This window comes from Episyrphus balteatus, chromosome 4 (genome assembly GCF_945859705.1).
Source record: "Episyrphus balteatus chromosome 4, idEpiBalt1.1, whole genome shotgun sequence".
In the NCBI taxonomy this organism is placed as follows: domain Eukaryota; kingdom Metazoa; phylum Arthropoda; class Insecta; order Diptera; family Syrphidae; genus Episyrphus; species Episyrphus balteatus.
In genome coordinates this window covers 67,322,895-67,346,861 of record NC_079137.1, presented here as the reverse complement: position 1 = coordinate 67,346,861, position 23,967 = coordinate 67,322,895, and the positions used below count along the sequence as shown (strand labels likewise).

At 30.0% G+C, this 23,967-nt stretch overlaps 6 protein-coding genes across 6 annotated transcripts; 2 read left to right on the top strand and 4 right to left on the bottom strand.

The window, feature by feature from the left end:
* Nucleotides 1-1,496: 1,496 nt before the first annotated feature.
* Nucleotides 1,497-2,014, bottom strand: LOC129918379 (uncharacterized). The gene is made up of 2 exons (XM_055998868.1): nucleotides 1,846-2,014; nucleotides 1,497-1,779 (listed from the first exon to the last, which is right to left on the bottom strand). Exons 1-2 carry the CDS (start codon nucleotides 1,942-1,944, stop codon nucleotides 1,549-1,551), a joined length of 330 nt encoding a protein of 109 aa, XP_055854843.1. The 5' UTR covers nucleotides 1,945-2,014; the 3' UTR covers nucleotides 1,497-1,548.
* A 670-nt stretch (nucleotides 2,015-2,684) lies between these two features.
* On the top strand, nucleotides 2,685-3,184 carry LOC129918378 (uncharacterized). The gene is made up of 2 exons (XM_055998866.1): nucleotides 2,685-2,868; nucleotides 2,935-3,184. The coding sequence occupies exons 1-2, from the start codon at nucleotides 2,770-2,772 to the stop codon at nucleotides 3,163-3,165; spliced, it is 330 nt and encodes a 109-aa protein (XP_055854841.1). The 5' UTR covers nucleotides 2,685-2,769; the 3' UTR covers nucleotides 3,166-3,184.
* Nucleotides 3,185-5,455: 2,271 nt separating this feature from the next.
* LOC129918377 (uncharacterized) lies at nucleotides 5,456-6,034 on the top strand. Its single transcript, XM_055998865.1, has 2 exons — nucleotides 5,456-5,602; nucleotides 5,670-6,034. The coding sequence occupies exons 1-2, from the start codon at nucleotides 5,504-5,506 to the stop codon at nucleotides 5,898-5,900; spliced, it is 330 nt and encodes a 109-aa protein (XP_055854840.1). The 5' UTR covers nucleotides 5,456-5,503; the 3' UTR covers nucleotides 5,901-6,034.
* Nucleotides 6,035-9,821: 3,787 nt separating this feature from the next.
* LOC129918376 (uncharacterized) lies at nucleotides 9,822-10,340 on the bottom strand. Its single transcript, XM_055998864.1, has 2 exons — nucleotides 10,170-10,340; nucleotides 9,822-10,104 (listed from the first exon to the last, which is right to left on the bottom strand). The coding sequence occupies exons 1-2, from the start codon at nucleotides 10,266-10,268 to the stop codon at nucleotides 9,871-9,873; spliced, it is 333 nt and encodes a 110-aa protein (XP_055854839.1). The 5' UTR covers nucleotides 10,269-10,340; the 3' UTR covers nucleotides 9,822-9,870.
* Nucleotides 10,341-12,616: 2,276 nt separating this feature from the next.
* Nucleotides 12,617-21,324, bottom strand: LOC129918375 (SET domain-containing protein SmydA-8). The gene is made up of 5 exons (XM_055998863.1): nucleotides 21,096-21,324; nucleotides 13,420-14,283; nucleotides 13,098-13,359; nucleotides 12,856-13,040; nucleotides 12,617-12,798 (listed from the first exon to the last, which is right to left on the bottom strand). The coding sequence occupies exons 1-5, from the start codon at nucleotides 21,237-21,239 to the stop codon at nucleotides 12,673-12,675; spliced, it is 1,581 nt and encodes a 526-aa protein (XP_055854838.1). The 5' UTR covers nucleotides 21,240-21,324; the 3' UTR covers nucleotides 12,617-12,672.
* A 487-nt stretch (nucleotides 21,325-21,811) lies between these two features.
* LOC129918374 (uncharacterized) lies at nucleotides 21,812-22,303 on the bottom strand. Its single transcript, XM_055998862.1, has 2 exons — nucleotides 22,128-22,303; nucleotides 21,812-22,049 (listed from the first exon to the last, which is right to left on the bottom strand). The coding sequence occupies exons 1-2, from the start codon at nucleotides 22,224-22,226 to the stop codon at nucleotides 21,819-21,821; spliced, it is 330 nt and encodes a 109-aa protein (XP_055854837.1). The 5' UTR covers nucleotides 22,227-22,303; the 3' UTR covers nucleotides 21,812-21,818.
* Nucleotides 22,304-23,967: the final 1,664 nt, after the last annotated feature.

Here is a 23,967-nt window from a genome sequence, read left to right as displayed (position 1 = left end):
TTAGTAAAAATAAGTAAGATCAAAGTATTGCAATTAAGTTTTAGGCATTAAATATGGAGTACCTACTATTGTGGAGATCTAACGAAATTAAAGTTCAACCAGATCATAAACTTGAAGTAAAAGCATTTAAAATTATTTGTTTTTAAAACCTGTCTTGGATTTATCATTATATCAAAAATAAAAACTAATTAGAGACGCAATGTACAAAAAATGTTTCACTACAATTATTTTCCCTTGCATTTGTTTCGAATAAATGTTTTTTTTTTTTGTATAAATGCTATTTTTTTTTCAAACCTGCCTGGTTCGATTGCCCAACATAAGCCCATAAAAACCCACCTTGTATTTTCGCTATCCTTCCTTTAGTTTGAAAATTATAGAAGCATTGTTTTTTATTTATCAAAAAAAAAAAAAAAAAATAGTACGCATACACCACAGTGACCTTTATATTTTATAATTTAGAAAATGTTAATCCACTGGTGTGGGCACTGCACCTCAAATGTTTTGACTTGACTTAAAATTCTTACTTGATTGAATATAGTCCACATAAAATCTCTGTTAAGAATCTTAAGTTGATTTGTTTTATTTCACCTTAAAAACCATAAAAGTTAAAAAATAAAAAAATGAAAATAAACTTTGATATTTATTAGAATGAATTTTTTAGTATTTGACTTAAAACTACCACGTCGTTTAATAATGATAAAAAAGATCCATAATATTTCAAAATTTTATACAGAATCTATTAAAAAACGAAAAAAAAATTTGTTTCTAAATTTCGTCTTTAAAACTTAATTTCTCTATAATCATTTTTATCAAAAAAAAAAAACAAAACCGACTTCCATGATTCAAAACGGGGTTTTATGGTTTTTTAATAGTTTCTGTGTCTTTAACTGAACGAAATTGAAATAGGATTACACTGCAGCCACTAGCTTTCCAATACAAAAAGAATTATCAAAATTGATTGACTCTGTCCAAAGTTATTATGGTAACAAACATAAAAAAAAAAAAAAAAAAATGCAGACGAATTGAATACCTCCTCCTTTTTGGAAGTCGGAAGAAACTACGTAATGAAACAACTTGAGTCAAAAAACAAAATAAAGATTAAATTACTAGCTTTGAGAAAAGTTATAGAACAGAACTGTGTGCATTTTTTTAATAATTATTAATAATTTTTTTTTGCACTGCTAATCGGGAGGTAAGCACTTAAGTGGGTTTTACTGTACCAAGAAAATGAAAAATGATCCTTCCAAATAACTTTTTTGGTACCTATTTGATGTGAGAAATGTGCCCAAATATTTTTTTGACTATGTTAAAGACCAAAAAATTGCACTTTGCGTTGTAGGAAACACTGAAAGAAACAATGGATTTGTTCCTAAAGCTTAAAAATGAATAAATTAAAAAACTTTTTTTTACAATAAATTAATTTTTATTTTTCTTAGATATTATTTAATTTTTAGATCGCATTTTTCCTTTGTAAGCATTAATTTCTCTCCTTTGCCAAAGTTAAAAATAATGAATATTCTTGGTGAAAATAAAGCAAAAAACTTGTGTTTAAAATCTATATCTCAAGCCAGCATGAGCATTGTTGTCATTGTATCGGAAATTCCTTCCAGCACCAGCATAAACATCCAAATTTTTGGTCACTTGATGATTGTAGTCAAAATTTGCACTTGAACCATCTCGACGGCTGTGTTCAAATGTACCACTCATTGAGCCTTGAGGTGAACGGGCTTTCCTCACAAGAACAACATCATCAGCTACTGGAACTACATCCCCGTAGACCTTTAAGATGAACAAAATAAGTAAAATCTCTCTTTTCAGAATTTAAATTTTTTTTCAAACACTTACCCATTCTGAATCAATAAGGCCTGCAGTATTTTCTTCAGGAAGTGTGAATCCAAGGGCTACAGCCAAAAGTCCGAAGAAGATTAAGGTTTTGAAAGACATTGTGCTTTTTATTAATTGATAAGCTGTGCTTTGTAAGAATGCAAATGCTAGACTGAATACTGTCTGAAATATTCATCTCGTCTTTTATAGGAAAGTAACAATCAGTCTTAAATTGATAAGAGATGCTTTTCATCATATTTGCTTATCAGTTTGGGGGTTTTGCTACACTATTTATTTTGTCTTAAGGGTGATTTCCCTCGTGCTTAAAAAATTAAATAGACAAATTCTTTTGGTGTATTCGTTAAGGTTTTTGATATAGTCGGGGATTTTTTCTTACTCTAAGAAAAATGCATAATTTATTCATATAGAATGAGATAAGCGAATTTGTGTCCCTATGAATCCAGGTGCTTTTTCAAGATTTAAACTCTTTGAAATAAAATTATTTATTAATGAAAACTTAATATCTCAAGTGTATACTTTATTCAGCTACAAACAAATGTTAATATTTCTATCAACGAATTTTTATAAATATATTTGAATAAATTATGTATTTTCTTTTGCGGGAAAGAACCATTAAATGCCAAATCTAAAAACTTCCCCTATGCTATTTTTAGAAAAAAATTAAAGTACCTAAAAAAGGATCAATAAATTATTAAATTTAAAGCATAAGGGAAATCACATTAGCGAACGAAACAAAACCCCCAAATAGATTCAAAAATATGTAAAAAGAAAAACACATTTCTTATCAAATATTAACAGCATTTATGTTTGATTAGAACTTTCTATAAAAGGGAATACAGTGTTTCAAATAGTATTCAGTCTTGCATTAGCATATTTTGAAGTATATTCAAATCACAGCTTATATCAATACAATATTAAAGCACAATGTCTTTCAAAACTTTAATCTTCTTTGGACTTTTGGCTGTAGCTCTAGGATTCACTCTTCCTGGAGACAATACTCTGGTTGTCAATGATTCAGAATGGGTAAGTGTTTGCAAAAGTTCAAGTCCTTTAGAAAAATATTTTTTATGATACATTTTCTTTTAAAAGGTTTATGGAGATGTAGTTCCAGTAGCTGATGATGTTGTTCTTGTTAGAAAAGCCCGATCACCTCAGGGAACATTGACAGGTGCTTTTGAACACACTCCTGAAGAAGGCTCAAGTGCAAATGTATACTATAACCAACAACTCGCCAAAAATTTGGAATTGTTCGGAGGAGCTGGAAGGAATTTCAGATATAATGAAAATCATGCACATGCTGGCTTGAGATATACATACTAAGTAAAAATTATAATGAGAAATAATTTATAGGTATTAAAGTTAAAGTTTATTTTTATTTATTTCTATAAACGAATTTGTAAATTTTGGCTTAGGAAAAAATTAACTATAGAGAAATTCAACTTTCACTAGAAAATTAAATACTGAGAAAAAATAAACTGTTACATATTTATTGGTAAACAAAAGTTTTAATTTTTAATATTTTGTTGTCAGTTTTATTAATATTAAAAAAAGATAGAATAGATGACTAACGGTTAAAACAGACATGCTAAAAACAAGTTCTATATTAAATTAAGCAGATTTCTGCATGGTTTTTTGCCAAGAAGATATCCGTCTTAAATTAGCAGACAAATCTTCTTAACTTCTTGAATGTGCTTATTTAAAAGAATTCCCTTAATTTAAGAAGAAAATCTTATTAATTTTATGTGAAGACATTTTTAAATTTAAAAAAAATAAAAAAAAAACAGGCAGCCATTGGCGATCGATCCTACAACTCTTGGGACACTTGGCGAATGCTTTAACATCAGACTTTCTTACTATTGAAAATTAATATGATAAACTGCAACTAAAGCTGAAGTCTGACAAAAATTTTAAAATCTGTTTAAGTTTTAACTACAAAACATTTAAAAGATTTCCACGTTATTTTTAAATGATTCACTTAAAAAAAATCTTTTACTTTTACTAAGTATTCATATAGAATTGACAAGGAATCTTTTTATTTTTAGAAGATTTTTCTAAGAAAAAAAAAAACTTTTTGAAATGAAATGAAATCTTATTGTTTTATGATATGAATATGGAATTTAAAGGGGACATCATCTGATTTTAAAGTGAGACACTCTTGTAAATTAGCCCCACAAATTTAAGTTAAAAAATAATTTTTATTTTTGATAGAATGAATTTCAGTGAAAATAAAAAGGCAAATTAAGGCAAAATTAAAAAAAAAAAACAACAAAAATGGTTCCAATTGTCCTTTTTTCTATCAAAATGTATTTATTTTTTTTTTGTATAGAAGTTTTTATATTCTTGTTCATTCATATATTTAAGGGATATAGCTTTGCATAAAATCTGCAAAAATTTAAATTAAATAAAGAAAGAAAAAAACTAAATAAAGAATAGAGTAAATTAAAAATTCTGAAATAAAAACACTAAAAAAATGAGATAAGTACAAAGGAGAATGGGCAATTTTGTATGGAACTTGGACGTTCCGCGGCCAAGAACGATTTTGTTATTTTTTGATGTAGTTAAGTCTTACATACATTGTGCAGAAGTTTTATCCTTCTAACGCTCTTCACAAACCGATAAAATACATTTTTGCATTTAAAAGTTAATGCACATTGTCTCAATGTTTAAAATTGAACGTGTATTTTAAGTGCAAGATATGATAATCTGTCATTTTCCCTGAGCCTGAAGACCTTTATCTTGGATATCCAACCAATAGAACCCAATATATTGGCTTTTTAAAACATCAATTTCGAGTCTATTTTAAGACTTTTTTCTCAATTTTTTATTTGTTTTTTCCTTTTGAAAACTCAAAAACAAAATCTTGAAGTGGTTGGCTTAAAAAGCTTATATTTTGAGTTCCATTGGTCGAATATTCAAGATTGAGGTTTTAAATCATAGAAAAAATGACATAAAATCATATTTCATAATTTAATTCAAATAGTAATTCAATTCGCATATTGCTCGATGCATTAACAACACTAATATTGCCATATCTTCCATTCCAAATGCAATACAACGAAACCAATTGATACCAATTTCATTATTGGCCGCCAAACGTCCAATACGCCCATTCTCCTTTTTATATATATTTAAAATTTTAGCGATTTTGAATTTTTAAGCGAAATCAGACAGCGCAATATAATTTCAAAACGGTTTCATTCTGCTATGAATGTAAAAATCGTGGATATCATAACAAACAATATTAGTTTAGGTATATTACCTGAGATTAAAAGAATAAGAAAATATAAAGTTTTTCATTCCATTTTCATGATTTATGAATAAATTATGCATTTTTCCAGAAAGGAAGTTATAATACTAAAACAAAATAAAATCCCCCAAGTTGGTATAGATATATTAAAAAGTGACAACGCTTACTAAATCAATCAATCAATGAATTCTTAGCTCAAAAATTGGCGGGAAATCACCCATCAAAACAAAGTAAATTCTGCAACAAAACCCCCAAACAGATAACAGACGAATATGAAAATATGATGAAAAGCATCTCTTATCAATTTAAGCTTTCTATAAAAGGCAAGAGAGTACTTCAGACAGTATTCAGTCTTGCATTGAAATCTTTTGTGTTAAAAACAATACACACTTTACTAATATTTTAAACAATATGTCACTCAAAACTTTGATCTTTTTTGGACTCTTGGCTGTGGCTCTAGGATTCACTCTTCCTGAAGAAAATACTGCTGTCGTTAATGATTCAGAATGGGTAAGTGCTTTAAGTAGTATTACAAACTTAATTTAGTATTTTTATAATATTTTTTTTTTCCTAATAGGTTTATGGAGATGTAGTTCCAGTAGCTGATGATCTCGTTCTTGTAAGGAAAGCCCGATCACCCCAAGGCTCAATGAGTGGTACTTTTGAACACAGCCGACGAGATGGATCAAGTGCAAACTTTGACTACAATCATCAAGTGACAAGAAATTTGGAAGTCTATGGAGGAGCTGGAAGGAACTTCAAGTATAATGACAACAATGCTCATGCTGGTCTTAGATATAGATTCTAATTTGAGTGTTGAATATAGCGAAATTATTTATTGTATAGCTTAAGTAATTCTTTAATTCTTTTAAACGAAAAAATAGAATTTGTAAAATTTGGTATTGAAGAGAATTCAATACCGGGAGAATAAAAATTAATATGTATCAAAAAAAAAAAAAAAAAAAACAAACATATTTGACTAATTCAGAATTTCAATCCAGAAATAAAATATTCAATTAGGACACCTAGTTGGATCTTGTACTTGCACAAGATGTAAATTTATATGTACCTAGTAAGATTGAATTTAAGTTTAATTATTGAGAATTTATTTATTGTTCTTTTTTTATGATATGAACTAAGAAAATTAAAAAAATGATGCATTTTGTATAGGAAAAAAGATTATAAGGAGTCCACAAATATTTTTGGTGAAAATGTGTTTTTTGGAGGAGACCTTAACAAAACGAACTGCTGTCCAAATTTAATGACTTTTTGGAATTGTCTGATGTTTTTAAATCATAATTAAGTTTTTGTGAAAATGTTTTTTAAAATTTTTATAAGTAAGGTAATTGGAGGCAGGATCTATTTTTCCCTATTTGATGAGGAGGGCATTTTTGTCAACACCAATAACACGATATATATTTGTGTGCAAAAGGCATAACAACATGAGTCGACTTATCTGAAAATTGAGTTTTTTTTTTTTACAAAATCTGGTACACATAGCGATTCCGTCTGATATCATTTTTGCGTATTTTTATCTTAAGCGGTTTATGAATAACAGGTAAAAGCAAAATTACACAATCATTGATTTAAAATGGGAAGCCAAACATTCAAAACACTCTCATGAAAAGTTGCAAAAAATGACTTATGCTCTTATACCTTTTTGCTAGAGAAGTCACAAATTTTCTCAAACCAGAATTTTTTCAATAATTCCATCATTTAACTGGTTACCTAATTGAACAATTAAGCTAATTTCAAACTCAGAATTTTGAAACTGTTGAATTTTTGAAAATTTATTTAGTATTTTTTTTTTAAGTATGTCATTTTTTTTATATAAAGTAAATGAAGATACGAATTTCCAACATTTTCTGATTTACCCATTTTTTTGTACGAGTTTATTTCTTCCGCTTTGAAGACTTTTGAAAAATCTATAAAATTAGAACTTTTAAAAAAAAAAAACTCTTTTCATAAAAAAAAAAATTATTTATACTCGAGTCGAATTATTATAAATAATTCTTTCTTTTGACGTGATAACGTCTTATAAAACAATGAACCATGGCAGCCACCACAAAAAAGTGACGCCATTTTCTAACGTTACACTCTCGCACTTTCGCAGTGCGGCAAAAAATTTCAATTCAAAATTAAAAATAAACTATTAGAGATACAAAAATCTTCTATAGCTTATTTGAAAGATAATAACCTCAAGCTTAATCCAAATGAAGGATTTTTTAAAATTCCGTCATTTAAAAGGGTAAACAGGGGTAAAACGGATAGATGAAATTTGGGTTAAAATCTAAACGCAAAGTCGTAAAAAATTGATTTTTTTGCTATAGATAGATGAGACTAATTTAAGAATAACTGCATTTAAGAAAAAATTCTAAAAAAATTTGAAACTAAGCTATAACGTTTTGATTGAACGTTGTATACGTGTTGGGGCTATGACAAAATGATGATTTTGGGTAAAGGAATTTTTTTTTCACTATTCTAAAGATGCCAGGTGAAAGATGAGGGAAAAAAAATTAGGCGTCTGATACGGATTTTTTTCCAACACTCTGTGTTTCGAAATATGAATTTTTGAAAAACACCTTGTTTTTTAGGGGTATTTTTGGGTAATTTTTGATTTCTAGCTTTTTTTTTTTGAAAAGTTCAAAAAGTCTCAAACTTATGCATACATGTGCAAAAAATTGGAATCGTTTAGTGAGTTTTGACTGAATAACGGAAGAAAAAAATTTTTTAAAAACAAGTTTTTTGACCGTTTTTAACCGATTTTCATCGTTTTTTATTTTTATCTTTTTTTATTTAATAAATACAGGAATAGAGTATGTGGAGTAATGATAGACCATGACTACGACTATGTGTGTGCGAAGTTTCAATCATTTTCGTAAACACAATTTTGAGATAACGGTAAAAAAATTATAATTCAACAGGTTATAACTTTTGACCAAGAGCAGATAGAAATTTTATTAAACTTTTATGATCATTCTGATACAATTACCTTTCATTTGGTACATCACACATAGACTAACTACAAGCTACACAATGTTAAATCAAGAAACTTGCGGAAAACCTCAAAACACCAGTGGAGATCTGTTGCCCCCCGAACAGCCACCAGTGAGGGAAGTACCGTAATCTCAGTCTGGAAATTCGACATGGTTGACTTTAAAAAATTCTAACTTCTCTTGTAGGCATCTTTGAAATGAGATTGACACGTCTATGAAAGGCGAAATAATAAGCTTTCACATGGTATATATTTTTTAAAGGTTGTCAAACAAAAAAATTGATTCATAGCCTGAGAACATAAAAATAAATGATTTTTTTCTTTTTTTAATGAAATTTGATCGAGTTAAAAAAATGCTAGCTCTTTTTGTAGATGTCTCGTAGACCTGATCGATAAATATATTTTGAGTTAAGACAATAAGCTTTCAGATGGTATAAAATTTTGAATAGGTTGTTCGGGAAAAAAATGGAATTAATGACGTGAGAAGATAAAAATTCATGTTTTCTTTGCTTTTTTTTGATGAAAATGATTGTTTTCAATAAATTTATTTTTATATTTTTTGCGCATTGTAAAAATTTAAAAATGGTTTTATTCTTAAGAAGAAATACTTGGCTTTTAAATTGCATAATTTTTTTTTGTAATGTCGTTTTCTATTGACGAATCTCAGAATGAGATTTGTGAATTTGACAGCTGAAAGGGGGGGGGGGTGAAGACGGGAAATAGTGGACACACACACACCTCTGTTTGACATTTGTCTGAACATTTGTTGTTGTTTTTTTTTTATATGCACACATTTCGCACACAATTACAAAACTAGATTTCATATTCTATTTGCAGTGGAAAATCTGAGAATTTTACACAAAAATCTCAAAAGTCAATAGAAAACGACATAAGCTTTTAAAATAAAAATTAAAATTATAATAATGAGAAAATAAAAAAGGTATTTTTTTTTTAGCTTTTTCTTGTAAATTATGATTGTTTGAAAAAAGTAAACTCTTCAATTGACTCATTTTAAACAAAAGCACACAACCTGTTTTCTGACGACGTTATCACGTAAAATCATCGTCCGTAAACCGGCTTTACAGACAGCTTCTTTTTTTTTTTATTCAAAACATTGTGATTAGGAAGTTACAAAAACAAATTTTGAATTCTTTTAAAAATAATTTAATTCTTCAAATTTTTAAAAGCAATTTATTATAATATTCCAAAGGGAATATATAAATGAGAATTGCGATGTAAAAACATAACCCAGGATGTTCTCATTTTTTTTTTTTTATATTAAGCGTGCACTAAAGGGATTAATGTACTCTTAATATGGTGAACACAGTACGAGCATTAGGAAAATAGGGAGGGGTTTGAAAGGAGATACCGATGAACATTAGTTTTGAAGTTCTGAGTTTTGAAATGGGATGGGAAAACAGAGGCGTAACGGTAACGCGTTCCACATTCGTGTAGTGCGGCTGAAGAAAGAATCTCTGTATTTGACGGTACGTCTGAAGTTGAAACAATTTTATACTTTCCTACGAATGTCCATATATTACAAAATTAAATTAACTTTTTTTCATTGAATTGTGTTCCTAGATTAATATGAGTCAAAAACGTTTGTTTTACAATAAATAGTTTTATATTTTAAATATTAAGTCATTTTTAATGCGCCAGTAATGAATTCTCTAGATATAGCACCAACATTTACGAATTCGAATTTTGTTGAAAGAAATTTTGGAAAAACAAAAAAACACTTAAGCTATACAATAAATAATAATTTCCCTAATCTAGACTCAATTTAAAATCTATATCTCAAGCCAGCATGAGCATTGTTGTCGTTGTATCTGAAATTCCTTCCAGCTCCTCCATAGACTTCCAAATTTTTGCTTAGCCTGTGATTGTAGTCAAAGTTTGCACTCGAGCCATCTCGTCGACTGTGTTCAAAAGTCCCACTCATTGAGCCTTGAGGTGATCTAGCTTTCCTCAAATGAACAACATCATCAGGTACTGCATCAACTTCATCTCCATAAACCTTTAAGATCAAAACAAATTCTATAAAATATTTGATTAAATATAAGTGAATGTCTTTAAACTCACCCATTCAGAGTTAATAGTTTCATATGAATATTTTTCAGGTAGAACAGATCCTAGAGCAACAGCCAACAGTCCGAAAAAGATTAATGTTTTGAAAGACATAATGTTTCAAATATTGATAAAATTTACTTTGTATTTAACTCAAAAAATGCAAATAGACAACTGAATACTGTCTGAGGCACTTTCTTGCCTTTTATATAGAAAGTAAAAAATATGAGAAAAGTACCTACCTAATAAAAGTAAATAGCTTATTGATAACAGATGCTTATAAATCATATTTGCTTATTATCTGTTGTGGCTTTCGGGGATTTTGATGTATCTGCGAACTACCTTCAGGGTGATTTCCCGTCTTTTCTGTGCGTTGATTTTGTTTGCTAGTATTGCATGTGCTTTTGGTTTTTTGTCCTAAAAGACTTAGATTATTATGTGTTTGACCGAAATGTGAAAATGTATGTTCATCTGTTTCATCATAACTGCTGAAATCCTTGTCATAGTTCGACAAATGAGGTATCGTTGGAAGGGTCTTGCTTGTACGCAAGTTATAGGCTGAGTGACGTCACATAACATTGACAAAAACAAAAACAAAAGTCATGAACTAAAAAAAAATTCTCATAATAGTCTAACCTAATTTCAAATACCTACCAATTATAAAATTCATATAAAAAATAAAACTTTTTTTTCATAATATTTATTATTATTCGTGACATTTATGGGCTTACGTGGAACTCTTAAATTGTCATCAAAAAAATTACCTTATCCCAGAAATATTTACGGGGAATCACTTTTAAAACAGAAAAAAAAAATATAACAACAGATAATTCACAACTTCGATTGCATAGCATCTCTTATCAATTTCAATACAAAAATTACTTATAGCTACAATGAAGCATCCATTTATTGCAAAAATCATTTATGTTAACATTTTTTTAATGTGGTAAACATAAAAAAATAATTTTTTTAAAGCTTTTTGATTTAAAGTTAAACTGATAAATGCTAAGTCCTAATGCATTACTTAGGCTTTTACCCTACTGATTTTGAGTTGGAAACTTGTTTTTTAAGCTCTGACATCTTCTTGAACGCACGAATTTTTAATTTTACGTTAATCCGTCAGATCCGTCAGACTTTTTTCAGAAAAGCATTGATCACAATCTGATGGATCATGGACAGAATCTACACCTGAGTCGATGAAAATGCACAATTTCTTTTTTCCACATGGACCAGAACTCTAGGTCTATAGGGTAAGCAGTCTAAACAGAAAACGCCTGATGGAATACTGCCAATCTAGGAAGCGAAATTCAGCCCTTTGCTGAAATATATATTTTCAGGATGCTCACTCGCAAAGTGCCAGCAAGAGTAAATCTGTGATCTTCGCGGTGAAGCTGGGAATCCCCCATAACACCTCCGTCAAAAGTTGTGAAATGCATCATGAAAGGGAAACGATTACTCACTTTATCTGCAACTCTTCTCCTCTTGTCGGAACTTGAGTGTAAAGTGAATTTAAATCATGTAAAGTGAAGTAAAGTGAAGTAAAATGAAGTAAAGTGAAGTAAAGTGAAGTAAAGCGACGTAAAGTATAGCGGAGTAAAATTAAGTAAAATAAAGTAAAAAAAAGTGAAGAAAAGTGAAGTAAAGTGAAGTAGAGTGAAGTAAAGTGAAGTAGAGTGAAGTAAAGTGAAGCAAAGTAAATTGAAGTAAAATTAAGTAATGTTAAGTAAAATGAAGTAAAGTGAAGTAAAGTGAAGTAAAGCGACGTAAAGTATAGCGGAGTAAAATTAAGTAAAATAAAGTAAAAAAAAGTGAAGAAAAGTGAAGTAAAGTGAAGTAAAGTGAATTAAAGTGAAGTTAAGCGACGTAAAGTATAGTGGAGTAAAATTAAGTAAAATAAAGTGAAGAAAAGTAAAGTAAAGTGAAGTAAAGTGAAGTAAAGTGAAGTAAAGTGAAGTAAAGTGAAGTAAAGTGAAGTAAAGTGAAGTAAAGTGAAGTAGAGTGAAGTAAAGTGAAGCAATGTAAATTGAAGTAAAATTAAGTAATGTTAAGTAAAATTAAGTAAAGTGAAGTATTGTGGAGTAAATTTAAGTAAAGTGAAGTAAAATGAAGTAAAGTGAAGTAAAATGAAGTAAAGCGGAGTAAAGTTTAGTAAAGTAAACTGAAGTTAAGAGAATTAAAGCAAAGCTTTCTTCTATTGTTTCATTTGATGGATTTGGAGCAAATTTCTAGGTTATGTCCAAGAATATATGCGTCAAATAAAAATATTTCGATTGCAATAACTCAGCAACCAAACTTCATAAATAAAGCTAAAAGATATCTTGGTTTTTTTTTTTTTTAATTTTTCAAAATGCATTTTTGTTCCGCAAGGATTTAACACTAAAGAATCTGTTCAAAAAGTTTTTAAATGTCTTTTAACTCAAAACTTTTATTCAAAATCTTTAAAATCTTCAACTTCATAAAAAAAGAGATAGCAATTAACTTAATTTAATAGCATCTTTGTCCATTGTTTTTGACTTCTTTAATCCATTTCCAGATCTCTACTCAAAGCTTCGGTTTTCTTTTGTAAAAGTTCTTTCATTTCCGGTTCAAATTTCAATATTTCAACAGCTTCTTTCAACATATCCATAGCTTCTTGTAGTTTTTCCTATAAAATAAATTAATTTCATTTCAAAACTTGTACTTTAGATGACTAAGTTCCTACCTGTGTTGCAGTAATTGTTAGCAAATCTTTAGCATAATCCCTCTTAGCTTGAATAACCATAACTTCTTGCAAATCAAGTAATAAATTTCCACGGAAAATACTCCATCCAGGATCAAATATATCAGCAATTTCTAAAAGCTCCTGACAAAGTTCTAATTTTCTTTTAACAGCTGCATCACACAGTTCTGTTTTTAAGGAATGGTTATTATTGATAAGTTGACACTTGACAAGAATTTACATACCACTCAAGTAAAATCCTGGGACATTTCCATAAAGTTGGGTTAAGGCATACTTAACCTGCAAAACATGCGTATTTTTGTCATGTAAAGTCTCCCGATAGCGATAAATGAACTCTTCGAATGGTTTTGGAGAATTTTTATCCAACGATTCAATTTCCTTCAACATGGCATTATTTCCCCAAATTATTTGCTTAGCTGTGATTTCGTGAGGACAAAGCAAACATCTCCAAACAGCATCATTATCCAAAGGATCTGTAGAAACAATCTAGAAAAAAAATTGATTTTAGTTTTTCTGTTGGATCTTTTTTCAAGAAATTGCAATCACCTTTCCAACTTTACATTTTGAGCATAAAATTGCTCCAGCAAAAGTATCCATCTCCCATGGGTCTACACATCTTCGACAAGAACAATCGAAACACTTGGCTTGTCTCAGATGAAGCCTTCTCAAAATGGTACTCTTCAAAGGTTGTGTATATGAAGTTGCAATGATTTCTCCCTTTTTAATCGTTGTTTTAGCCAAAAACATAATTTGCATATTATCATCGAAAGCATGACGAGCATTCGAAATACAATCATGAGATATCATAGCAGCTTTTGGATAAAGTCCACGAACTTTAACCTGCCTTGAAGGTTGACGAATTTCAAAAGCATTTGTATCCAAAGTTGCAGCAATACGAAGAATTTCATTTTCATCTAACTCTTTAAAGCCAAGAATTGTCTTGACAAAAGTTACTAAATTAGCCTTGAGAACGTTATAATAAGGTGTTTCAAGACGTTCAGTAAGATGGTCTTCCAACTCCATAAGACGTTTGTAAGCATCAGGTTTTTTCATTTTCATTAAAATACACCTCAAAGGCAAGATTACACAATAAGCTGATTCTTTTTTCGGTTCCTTACTGTAGTCAATTTTACAACCGAATTTCTTTTCAGCCATTAGCTGACATTCTTCGATGTGATGGGGAGATTTTTCGCAATCTTTTCCACATAATGGCCATGAACATTTACTGCATTTGTAAAAGTTTTTCTCTCCTGGTGGTGGAGCTGAAAGTTGTCGATGGCAACCAAGACACAATGGATGACATGCAACTTTGGGACCATAAATGAATGGTTGTTCACGAAGGATTATTTCACCACGTTTGATGTCACGTGTTGCTACCAAATGTCGGCCAAGAACTTCGTTTGTTGCTACCTTTTAGTAAAAAAAATAAATTGTTAAAGAAGGATAATTTAATAATTCGGAGGAAATTTGAAGAATTTTCAGAAAAATAAAATCTTTGGATGCAAATAACTCGGCAACCAGACCTCGAAGAAATTTTTGATTTTCAGTTATGAAAAGAGCTTAAAAAGACCTTTCTGATGCCTCACTAAGGAGGCAAAACAAAACAGCAACAATAACATTAACTGTTTTTTCCGGCAACACAAAATCCCAAATTAAAAAATAAATTGTTTTGCTCCAGAGCCCCGACATGCGACAGCTCAAAGTACGCTTCTGTCAACGTGAGATTTATGATCCGGTTTATGTCAGCTTTCAGGAAATACCTGATGAAGAAGATACCTTCATTATTGAACTGAAAGATCTGTCCAATTACTTGTAATTGGTCAAAAAACTTTACATTATACATAAATTAGAACGGGCGCTTGAAACGAGTAAGCGTTTATTTTTTATTAAAGTTGATGTAAGAGCTAAAGTGAATTTAAAAAGATAAGAAGCTCTTTCCATTTGTTAAACCATTCAAAAACAAAAAAAAACTCCTCATAAAATTTCAGCTACTTAGGATGAGTATTGAGTAGTTTCTGAGATACATAGCTTCAAAAATCGCAAAAACCGTAATTGACTTGACTCACTGACTCTCACTGACAGATCATCAAAATTATGGAGAACTTTCCGTTATCGTAGAAACTTATTTGCGATGGGTCTTGTAGTGCATACAAGGGAAAAAATCGAACATTTGAGATTTTTAATTCAGAGGGCGTGGTAACCGCCCATTTTTGCTGAGTTTTCATCTTGGTAGAATCTTATGCAAAAGAAACAATACAACAATAGATATTCTCTTATCATAGATTCGAACACAACTTCCTTAAAAGAATAAGTTTTACAGCAATACCTTGCAAAAAGTAGTGAAATCACAACAAAAACATAAATGTTAAAAAAAGAGCAAAATTCTCCTATGTTAAAATTTGCTGGCACAAAAAGTACTAAGTTATAAAAGTGTACCAAATTCTTAAATTTTGTATTAGATTTGTATCAAATAAATTTTGATTGTTTACTTGGCAATTTTTAGAATAACCTTAAAAATCGATAATTAAAAGAAAAATTGTCAAGTAAGAAATGGTAACGGAGTTATGAATAAAAGAGTAATGCTCGACAGAGTTACGCGCGATAAAGTTACGCAAAACCGAAGTTACGAAAAACCGAAGTTATGAAAGACCGAAGTTATGAAAAACCGAAGTTACGAAAAACCGAAGTTATAAAAAACTGCCAATCCAAAAACCACGTTTCATAGCTTTTGTGTTCATAACTCTGGTTTTTCGTAATGCGGTTTTTCGTAACTTCGGTTTTTCGTAACTTCGGTTTTGCGTAACTTTGACGCGCGTAACTCTGGTATTCATAACTTCGTAGGTTTCCCGTCAAGTAAACAATTAGAATTTAATTGATACAAATTTAAAACCAAACTTAAGAATTTGGTACACTTTTATATCTAAGTACGTTTTGGGCCAGCATAACTTGAACATGCTACGAGACGAGAACAGCAGCAATATTCAGAGTGAATTTTCTTCAACGAGTTGGTATGATTTAGCCAAAATGGGTTTTCCATGGTTTGCACTTGTTGGAGAAAAGACGAACCTGAGTAAATCAACAAAAAAAGACTCTTATAAGAACCTTATTCCAAATACTATAGCAATCGAATTATATAGAAATGAAATGAGAACTTGCATTATAGTATTATTTATAGACTCTGTACTAGACTGATTCAAAAAAAATTTTTTTTACTTGCGATATAGGTACTATATATCAAGTTATGCATTCGTACAAAAAAAAAAAGTTGAGATAACATTTTTCCATGACATTACGATGGTAGACAATGCCAAAAAAGTGGGTCCCGGAAGTCCGTCTGTCTGTCTGTCTGTCTGTCAGTCTGTCTGTCTGTCTGTCTGTCTGTATAAGGACCTACAGCCTAAACGGATGGACCGATTAATGTCAAACTTGGTATGTAGCGTTATTTGGCGACTCTCCAGAGGGGTTTTTGGAATTAATTTTTTTGGACCAAAAATAACGGTACTTGTCATATACCGATTTTAGTAAAATTGAAATATCTCGAAAACGGCTCCAACGATTTTGTTTAAAAAATTCAAATGTTAGTTTCAAGCTAAGGTCTATATTTCAATGAAAAAATTTTTTTTTGAAAATCATTATTAACGGTACCTGCCATAGAACCGTTTTTTTTTCAAATTCGAATATCTCTGAAACTTCTTATTCGATTTCAACGAAACTTTTTGTGAAGAAGCATTTATATAATTTAAATATAAACCAAAAATTAAATTTCAAAAAAAAGAATTTTTGGATTTTTAAAAAAAATTTGAAAATTTTTTTTTGAAAAATCAAATTCTCGAAAACGGGACATTGAATTTTTTTGAAATTTTGTTTTTAGATGTTGATTAGTGATTTCTACAAAATGGCATACCAATATTATTTTCAAACTTTTTTTCCAAAAAAAATTTATAAAAAATTGTTTTTTTTAAAAAACGGCTCTAACGATTTTGAAAATTTTTTTCTAAAAATACACGTTAATATATCAATCAAAATGGCATACTTGTTTTGGAGGGCAATTCAATTTCAGATTTTATTTTATTTTTTTTTTAAACGAATTTTATTTTTTTTTTTCAAATTTCTATATAAAAAGTCTTAAAAATTTAAGCAACTTTAACTCCAAGAGCAAGTTCGTGCGACCCAGTCGTGCATTTTATTTTGTTCAAAGTAATACCGAAAATATTGTTGCTAATGACGACAAAAAATACTGTCAAAGTTTCAGCCCTTAATAATTAGCATTAAGTACCGCCGCATCACAAATTTCTATATTCCATATGATTAACATGGGAAAGATTGTGTTTTTGAGTTTGGAATTTTATAAATTTTATTTCTTGTATAAAATTGAACGCTCTACAAAATTGCATTTATAAAATTAAAAAAAAAAAAAACGACGAGAAAAAATAATTAAAATAATTTTAAGTTGAAAAAATGAATACAGTAAAACCTGCTAATTGGGACACTCTATAATCGGACCACCTCCTATTCGGACCGCACTTAATGCTTTCCCTGCTATTTTTCATACAAATTTCCCTCTATAATCGGGACAACTGCTAATCGAACCATGGACCACCTTTATAACATTCTTTGCTTATTGTTTTACCTGTTTAATTGGACCAAAAGTCAAAAATATGAAACATGTGTGTTCAATGTTCATGTATGTACATAGAGTGTCCGCAAGAAATCGATTTTCGAAATTTGGTCGGGGGAACCCCATAAAATGTTCCGCCTTTGCAGATTTTTAGATAGCCAAAATTTAAGCTCGATTGGATAAGTCTAAATGGTGCCGACACTCGCTCAAAGTATCAAAAATCTCTGTTTTTTCACTGTTTTTCGAAGAAAATTAGCTCTAGCTCCCAAACAGATGGGGTTATTTTCACTTTTTATATATTAAATGAAAGGTAGTGTTATTACACATAATTCAGATTCAAAATTTGTTTAGTTTTACAAAAAAAAAAAATATTGTCATCAATTTAAATTTTCAGTACTTACCTCAAAAAGAGCTGAAGTGCAAACTCGATTTAAAATGAAACTTTTTTTTTACTGTTTTATTTAAAAAAAAAATCGAAACATTTAACAGATTTCTAAAAAACAAAATACTTAACATCGTGTTAAATTTCTTATACATAATTATTGAAGTAAATACTAAAAAATTTAATCAAGTGACTTACTTAAAGTAGTTTTGGAAGCATCAGGATATAATTTTCGGCACTCACTGACTACCTGAAGTACATATTGTTTTTGTTCCTCATCTTTAGTTAAAAGATTATTAAAATCGGTTATTAACTTGACTCAATTGGATTTTGCCCTAGTGCTTCTATCGTAGCAATAATTATGCGAGAAGCATTTCTATCAGATACCTTACATCGATCTAATAACATAGAAAGTTTCATTGTTAACAGCTCTTTCACCCCACGACTATACCTCATTTTCCTGCTACCCGATGGCCCAGAGGTTGCCTGAGATAGAGAAACATCCATTCTATCCTAATCCGCAGAATTCTGGCTATATACTTCTTCTTGAGCTTCCTCCTCCGTCCCCTGTGTTTCCGCGTCATCTTCAGTATCTTTTAAAATCAGTCAACATTAGCAAAGATCTAATTAAAATGATAATAATACTAAAGCTTACCAATATCAAATCTGAATTCTTCAATTCTGCGTTTTTTTTCATTAATGGTCAAGGCATCTCGATGTGCTATATCAAAGAGATCGTCCATTTTCAACGCAAATTCTTTTATTTTATTTTTGGTGCTTTCAAGCGTTTTGTTTTTATTTCGTTGGTGATTTCTCCACTCATTGTAAAGTTTTTCTAATTTAACAATGGCCTTTTTCATATTTTGTTTGAATTCTGGCTTTTTCCCAAAAAATATGTACCTCTCGAATGACAAGTCTTGCAGATTCCTTTAAATTTAATTTTACAATTCGCAAATTAAAAAATAGTGTTGACAAAACTTGACGATTTGAGGGTAATTTACACCCTGTAATTTGATGAGACGGATAGCCTACAAGAAAAATTTTTTCTCGGGTGTTTGCTGCCAATGCCATATCAACGAACACAAAATATATCTGGAAAACACTAACAATTCTTAAAACTTCTTTTAATCTTAAAACAAAAACGCAACAGAATTAATACTCACATTTTATTTTAACTTAATTTATTTTATATACAAAGGAAAATTAGCAAAAAGCGAGAGTTTAATAAAATTATTGAACTACCAACGAAACGACTCGTGAAGCTTAAACTTCATAAAAAAAACAACAAATATGTATTTTACAACTGCATTTTATTTTTTTTCTATAAAAAAAAACGTAAATAAACAGAAAAATTATTTCTCTAAAATTTAATTTTTTTTCTATTAAAAGCTTAAATCCTGAAAATTCCATAACACTTCGTTGAATATCTTAAGATTTGTTTTAGTTTGTCACGACAATTGTGAACATTGAGTTAGCCCGATGTTAAAGCGCTCGCCTATCATTCCAGGCATAGCAGGTTCAACCCCCACTGGGTGCCCTTTTTGTTTTGTTTTTTTTTTTTCAGTCAATTTTACTCTGTGCTTCTATAATTGATAAAATTATTATATATTATTATATATAATACGAGAAGCATTTCAATTAGATAGGTAACATCAATCTATAACATAGACAGTTTTATTTTAAATCGAGTTTGCACTTCAGCTCTTTTTGAGGTAAGTACTGAAAATTTAAATTGATGACAATATTTTTTTTTTTTTGTAAAACTAAACAAATTTTGAATCTGAATTATGTGTAATAACACTACCTTTATAAGAATAAGATTTAATATATAAAAAGTGAAAATAACCCCATCTGTTTGGGAGCTAGAGCTAATTTTCTTCGAAAAACAGTGAAAAAACAGAGATTTTTGATACTTTGAGCGAGTGTCGGCACCATTTAGACTTATCCAATCGAGCTGAAATTTTGGCTATCTAAAAATCTGCAAAGGCGGAACATTTTATGGGGTTCCCCCGGAAAAAATTCGACAAAAATTTTTTTCTATGGGAGTTGCGGTCACTCTAATGTACATATGTATCCCATTTTTTTTTCTTGGCCAATTTTGCAAAGTTACATTTGTTATATGCGGGGATTCCTCAAAATGTTTAATTTTATTTTTCGTTTCTTAGCAAAGGAAACAATTTGACAGTGCAATAGAGTTTTTGAAGTTGATTGTTTTGCGAAATTGATTTGAAAAAGAATGTTAAAGTTAAAAGCCTTTTGAAATTTGTTGGTACCTATATTTGTTGTCATTTTTACGTGGGTTAGAGGTATGAATGAGAGAAAATTTTTTCTAAATGGATCGGTCCGATTAAAAAGGAACCTCTATAAGTGGACCACCTCCTAATCGGACCACTTTTCTTCGGTCCCAAGGGTGGTCCAATTAAACAGTTTTTACTGTAATTCGAATTTATTGAAGAAATCTAATATGATAGTATTAGGGGTTTGAGAGTTATATAAAAGAATCAGTGAAACTAAAACACAACATAGAATGCAAATATTCGAAAAGTTTGCCAAATTTTTTGAAAAACATAATAGTTTCGTCAAAAAATTGAAAAAAATGAAGAAAAAATTACATTTTATACCTATTTTAAAGTTGAATAACTTCGAAACGGGGCAGTTTATCAGAAAAATTAATAAGAGAAATTAAAACCCCGCCAGAAAAGTCTTATAAAACCATATTTGTATTTTTTGTATCCATGTACCTAATAAAAATGTGAACAAATTTTACCAACGTGCCAATTCATTTCCTCACTTTTCAAAACAAAACAATATCGTAATCGGCAAAAACAATCCAAATGTAAACAAGCGAAAAAGTCACACAATTCTTACGCTCAAAACAAAATGAAAATTCCTTTCTCTCTTTTCTATTTTAAGCAGCTTAAGGGCAATCACCTTAAACTTAGCAGCACGTGCCATTGCATAAAAATAGCCAAGCACATTTTTGACCGAAAATAAATTTGCACTAAAAACAATGCACTGTGATGCACATAAACTTGAAGTAAATTCCTTCGAAGAAAGAATTTTATTGAACTTTAAAAATGAATCAGCGCCATTTTGTTGATCGACTTGAATATATATTGAATAATGACAAAGAACTTGACATTTTAGATAAAATCCTTAAATAAAATTTGACACTTATGTATAATTTTTGATATTAAAAAATTATAGTAAAAACCACCGCACCTCATAGCATTTACATTCGGCCTTGTGACCTTTTTTCCAATGAATTTTCTGATGTTCTTTGCCACAATAAACTACACTTTTACAACCGGCACATTTAAGTGTTGCCGGTGTTCGGCAAATTGGACAATGTGTTGCATTTGTCATAATTTCAAAAACAAATTGTCAGAAAAGAAAATTAAATTAACCAAATTTTTGCGTAACCGTAAGAAAAAAAAACCCCGACGAGCAATTTTGTTGGAAAAATAATGTTTCAACGACAATGGGATGAGCGAAACTGCTGTGAGATATCTTAAATCAATGAGTTAAACAAACGACAAACAGAAATCCCAAAATGATTAAAATTAGAATGGCTCAAGTGAAATTTATTTCTCGTTTTCTTCTTGTGTCGTTCGAAAGCTAAAAATACACTCGAAAGCAAATCGATGCACTCGAGAATGTTGAATATCATAAATTTAAGAGTATAAATGAGCTTTAGTACGACCCGAATAGTCGGTGAAATCTCATGGGAAATGAATGAATTACAAGGAAACAAACAAAACTAAAATGGGTTGAAAATGACGAAGCTTGAAGTTTTTCTATGGCTTAAGGTTCAAAAATATATAAATTCAAACAACTTTTTTACAATAAATTACTTTTTTTATTTTTCTTATTTTTAAAAATTAAGTTCTTTTTTTTTAAGTTTGCCAGAGTTAAATTCTCTTTTATGCCAAAACTAGCTTCAAATTAAAATCGATATCTCAAGCCAGCATGAGCATTGTTGTCGTTGTATCGGAAATTCCTTCCAGCTCCTCCGTACAATTCCAAATTTTTGGTCACTTGATGATTGTAGTCAACATTTGCACTTGAGCCATCTCGACGACTGTGTTCGAAGGTACCAGTCACGGATCCCTGAGGTGATCGAGCTTTTCTCACAAGAACAAGATCATCAGCCACTGGAACTACATCTCCATAGACCTTCAAGATTAAAATTTCAGTTAAAGTTTTCGTTTTAATGAATTAGTTTTATCAATCAATTAGATTTAAAACACTTACCCATTCTGAATCAATAAGGCTGGCAGTATTTTCTTCAGGAAGAGTAAATCCTAGAGTTACAGCCAAAAGACCGAAGAAGATTAAGGTTTTGAAAGACATTGTGTTTTTTTTTTTTATGATAAGATTTGCTTCTATTAAGATTGAAAATGTGAGACTGAATACTGACTTAGACACTGTTTTGCCTTTTATAGAAAGTATAAATCTGTCTGGAATTCAGTGGTAGATTGATAAGAAATTTTTTTTCATCTTTATTATTGGCTTATCTCTTTTGGGGGTTTTGCTAGAGTATGTTCTTTGTTCTATGGGTGATTTCCCTTGTGCTTAAAGTTTATTAATGGATTGATACTTTTGTGCGTGCGTACCTTTTCGGTATAGTCGGGGATTTTTTAAATTTCAGTATTGGGTGGTTCTCTTGTTTAAAGCATACATATATGCATAATTAATTCATAGATCTTAAAAACGGGAATTGAAGTTTGTTTTGCTACTTATCTAAAACTGAAACCTATTGCAAGTTTTCGAGTTTTGTTTGTCAGTTTTGGTTTTACTGGTACACTCATACTTCAAAATGTCTACCTATAGAAGCTTATTTCACGGACAGGCTTTTTTACTGGTAGAAATTTATCATTCCAATCAATCCACCCAATATGAATATAAGTCCGTCAGAGTTCCTTAGGACAACCTATGTCCAGAAAAACTTATGCCCCCAGCATCCAATCTATAAGAAAATATGGTCCAAACTGAAGATAAGATGAGAATCTATACCCAAAGAGCTTTTTAAAGAATGAAATTTAGCATGTTTTTATTTTTATTCTACACTATTGGAAAAAAAGTAAATAAAAAATGTTCAAAATTTTGTTGAAAATAGGAAGAAACCCGACTTTACCTGTTCATCGCAGGTAAATTTTTTCCTCAAAGTCCTTTTTTCAGTTGTGGGAATTAAATATAATCAGACGACCAAAATCTGAGTTTACCCACCGAACTCAAATATCTGTAAGGCAGTTCTACTAAAAGCAGGGCTGCCAGAAATCATGCTTTAGCATGATTTTCATGTTTTTTGAACTAAAATCATGTTTTAATGTTTTCGTGCCCAAAATCATGTTTTTTTTTAATCCAAGAGAAAAATCTTTATAATCTTTTTGTAAACCAACAATCTTTTTTACTAGATGAACTGTTATTTTTAATGGGGGTTATCATGAATAAAAATTTCCCTCCAAATGTTTCCCATGTTTTAAATATGGGAGCGAAAATGATCATAAAAAGTTTCCCTCGGATTTTATGGGTATCGGCAATCAATTTTCCAGGGGAATTTAGACATCATTTCTTACGATTTTTTGCTCCCTGGAAATAAATTCCGAGGAAGATTTAGGATCGCACAAAAAATTCCGAGGGAAAAAAATATTCTGAGGGAAACAAAATTCCCCTCGAGATTCACGATAGGGCCCAATAAGTCATTCAATACTTACATGAAGTATGTGTATATTAAAATTACCTTGAATGAGTACAAATTATAAACTGATTTATGTTTTCAAGTTTTATTCCCGCCATTTTTGTAATTTAAGTTATAATTACAATGGCCACCTTTTGAAAAAAAAGTGGGTAAATTACAAAAGCAAATAATTTATTTTTTCCTTTAAAGGGCAATTTTTCCCGAAAAAAAAACTATAAACGTTTTGAAGCCAAGATCTAAGAATTCTCCATCATAAAATGAGTTTGGTAATTTTCACTTTAAGAATTTTTGCAAAAAGTACCCTGTGTAGTTATACCTCTGATACTTTATACTATTTTCTAAAATGAACTCGAAATAATTTGTTTTATTCCCCCTAGTCACGATGTGGTTGTT